At 49.4% G+C, this 4094-nt stretch overlaps 1 protein-coding gene across 1 annotated transcript in view; it reads left to right on the forward strand.

Annotated features, from left to right (window-relative positions):
• Positions 1 to 4094, forward strand: part of crhr1 (corticotropin releasing hormone receptor 1) — a 58810-nt gene that overhangs the window by 41761 nt on the left and 12955 nt on the right. The window contains 1 exon segment of the mRNA XM_062478418.1: positions 660 to 764. Coding sequence (XP_062334402.1) covers positions 660 to 764 — 105 coding nt within the window.

The following is a 4094-nucleotide window of genomic DNA, read 5'->3' on the forward strand; positions in this document are numbered from 1 at the left end:
TGTGTGTGTGTGTGTGTGTGTGCGTGTGTGTGTGTGTGGTCTGGAAGGGCCCATCTGGGTCAAGATTTGTAATCAGTTGGTTGCATCAAAGTGACAGATTAGATTGGGGATTATAGAGCTGAATATCCCATTACTATGATCTGTTTGTGCATCCTGTTATGTGTGTGTCTGTGTGTGCATGCTGACACAGACAGACAGACAGGCAGACAGACAAGCAGACAGGCAGACAGACAGACAGACAGACAGACAGACAGGCAGACAGGCAGACAGACAGGCAGACAGGCAGACAGGCAGGCAGGTAGGCAGAGTGGAGGAGATGGGGGAGAGAACAGGAGATGTAGAGGGAAAAAGAGAGGTGTTTGTTGTATCTTGACTCTCTTGAGAGGTCTTCAGACATCAGACTGTGTGTGTGTGTGTGTGTGTGTGTTTCTACCAAACAATAGAAACAGACTTCACGGTCTACTGGCTTGCATGGCAGACATCAGTGATACAAAACTATTCAAGCTCTTTGATTAATTTGAAATCAAAACAAAACTGCTGAAATATGACAATGTGTGCGTTATATGATGATTATAACCATGTTTAACAGTGGGTGTACCTGTGAGTGTATTACTGTTTCCTAACACCGTGTGTGTGTGTGTGTTTTGGGTTGTTCAGAGGAAGAGCAAGCTTCACTACCACATAGCTGTGATCATCAACTACCTGGGACACTGCATCTCCCTGGGGGCACTGCTGGTGGCCTTCACCCTGTTCATGAGACTCAGGTCAGTCTACCTCCACCCTGTTCATGAGACTCAGGTCAGTCTACCTTCACCCTGTTCATGAGACTCAGGTCAGTCTACCTCCACCCTGTTCATGAGACTCAGGTCAGTCTACCTCCACCCTGTTCATGAGACTCAGGTCAGTCTACCTTCACCAGCCCTCCATCCCTCCTCCCATCCTGTCATTCAGACATTCTTTCATCCATCCATCCACACACACACACACACACACACACATTTTCATCAGCAAAGAAAGAGTCAGTCTGTCACCTTGCCTGGGGATCAGTACTGGTGCACATCACTGGAGTGGAGTCTGGACACACGCTGACACACACACACACTGACACACACTGACACACACTGACACACACACACACACACACACACACACACACACACACACACACACACTGACACACAGTCACACACACAATGACAGCAAACAGATACAAACATACACACACATACATACATGCGTGCAGTAGATGCATGCAGTAGATGCTGACAGACACATCCAAACCCTTTTTCACTAACCATTCCTCATTATCTCCTCTAATTCGGCTGCTCAAAATAGTCTGTTTCTCCAGATAATCAGTCAAATGTTTCCAAATACCCCCAAACCTCCTGAAAGCTAAATGCTTTATGGATGAGGTATTTTAATAAATCTATTTAAACCATAGCCCCAGTTTATTGTATTATATCTGTTTAAAACATAAGACTTTAACCTCATGTTTTGTAATACACCATGACTCCTAGAAAAATCTCTGATTAGAGTATGTGTGTGTGTGTGTGTGTGAGTGTGTGTGTGTGTGTACCACAGGGTTCTGTCAGTATGCGATAATGTTGCGTCTGGATGTGTTAGCCTTCAGTTATGGAGGCCAGATTGTGTGACCCTGAGATTAAACATATCGTCAGAGATTGTTTAAGGCAGATAATCTCACTATAATCCCCTCTGATTAATCGTGGCTCCACTTCGCCCTGCCTTCCAGTCAGATGCTCTCGCCGTGTCAGAAGACCGCGTGATTGGACAGAGAGGATGGAGGCAAGAGATGGCACTGCAAGCCTAAAGTCTGTCACTGTGGTTGGCATAGTAACAGTCACAGACATCAGATCCTTCTGGTCCATCCTCCCCATGTCTCAATATCACCAGCAATGCATTGTGGGAGAAGGGATGGAAGGATAAACAATAAGGAGAAGAGATGGGTTAGATGAGAGAAGAAGGGGGATTAGGGGAGAGGAAAGAGGGATGCAGAGAAAGTGGCGAATGAAAGAGGAGAGGAAGTTAAGAAACAAACACCACCAACTCTGGTCTATCTTCTTGGGAGCCAGTGGGACCAGATGTCGGGAACACACACAAACACACAAACACACAAACACACACGGTGGTAGGGCCAGACTTTCCACATACAGTATTTATAATCTGCCTTCTTACTGTTGCCGTGGGGGTGGAGTCTAATAAATATGTTTAATGTTTTATGTGGTTCTGATACCAAGATATTTCTATCCACCTGCCCCCAGTGGGCCAGATAACACACACACACACACACACACACACACACACACACACACACACACACACACACACACACACACAGAGAAGCCCATTTGTGAGGCCTCACAGAGTGCAGCTAAAGTGAACTTTCTAAACGCTGATAAGACTGAACGCTTGTCCACAGAGGACTTGAGCAGAAACTCACTGATGTTTCTATTTCTAGGGGACGCACACACACACACACACGCACACACGCGCACACACACACACACACACCCACCCACACACGCGCACCCGCACACACACACACACACACCCCACACCCACACACACACCCACACACACACACACAAACACACACCCATACACGCACACACACACACACACACACCCACACCCACACACACACCCACACCCACACCCACCGGCCTGAGAAGATTCAACTGCAGTTTGGAAGAAAGCTCTAAAGGCAAGCTTCTCATCCTGTTTCCTTCACAGAAACAGAGGCAGATTACAGAGATGGAGGTGTGCCAGGCTGGAGGGAGACAGACAGACAGGGAGGAGGTGTTGTGTCTCCTAAAACCTTTGAGAACAAGGACCTGCCTTACATAAGCCAACACATTATCACATTTCCTTGCACACACACACATACACACGCACACACACACACACACATGCACACACACACACACCTAAAGCCTAAAACAATAACATCCGAACAATGCTGCTGGACTCATATGTGTGTGTGTGTGTGTGTGTGTGTGTGTGTGTGTGTGTGTGTGTGTAGCCAGGAGGGGATGAGCTATGAGCCATGTATTGTCCTCATTCAGGTGTTAGAGAACTCACACAACTTTCTGCCTTTTCCTCTCCCTCCTCTCCCTCCTCTCCCTCATCTTCCTCCTCTCCCTCCTCTCCCTCCTCTTCCTCCTCTCCCTCCTCTCCCTCCTCTCCCTCCTCTCCCTCCTCTTCTACTCCTTTCTCTCCTCTCCTGATGGAGGGATGTAGGGAATAGGTTAGGAGAGAAGGGAGGAAAATTAGGGAAAGGAGAGGAAAGTTGGAGTGAAGAAGGGAGAGGTAGTGTGGAGTGTGAGGAATGGCAATGGGCCATGGCTCACACTGAGACCATGTGCTCCACAGTCTGCTACCTTCCCTCCCTCCCTCCACCCCTCCCTCCCTCCACCCTCCCTCCACCCTCCCTCCCTCCCTCCACCCCTCCCTCCCTCCCTCCACCCCTCCCTCCACCCTCCCTCCACCCTCCCTCCCTCCACCCCTCCCTCCACCCCTCCCTCCCTCCCTCCACCCTCTCTCCCTCCCTCCATTCTCTTTGTATTCCAGTACAACTTCATCTTGCCGTCCTTTCTGCATCTACGTCAGCTGACATGTAAACAGGTCTCCAGGTCCTCATCCTCTTCCTCCTCCCCAGATTACATCTTAACTCCCTCTCCTCTAGTGTCCTAGCTCCCTCTCTTCTGGTGTCCTAGCTCCCTCTCCTCTAGTGTCCTAGCTCCCTCTCCTCTAGTGTCCTAGCTCCCTCTCCTCTAGTGTCCTAGTTCCCTCTCCTCTAGTGTCCTAGCTCCCTCTCCTCTAGTGTCCTAGCTCCCTCTCCTCTAGTGTCCTAGCTCCCTCTTTTCTAGTGTCCTAGTTCCCTCTCCTCTAGTGTCCTAGCTCCCTCTCCTCTAGTGTCCTAGTTCCCTCTCCTCTAGTGTCCTAGCTCCCTCTCCTCTAGTGTCCTAGCTCCCTCTCCTCTAGTGTCCTAGCTCCCTCTCCTCTAGTGTCCTAGCTCCCTCTCCTCTAGTGTCCTAGCTCCCTCTCCTCTAGTGTCCTAGCTCTCTCCACAGAGC

Source organism: Osmerus eperlanus, chromosome 2 (genome assembly GCF_963692335.1).
Source record: "Osmerus eperlanus chromosome 2, fOsmEpe2.1, whole genome shotgun sequence".
NCBI classification, from domain to species: Eukaryota; Metazoa; Chordata; class Actinopteri; order Osmeriformes; family Osmeridae; genus Osmerus; species Osmerus eperlanus.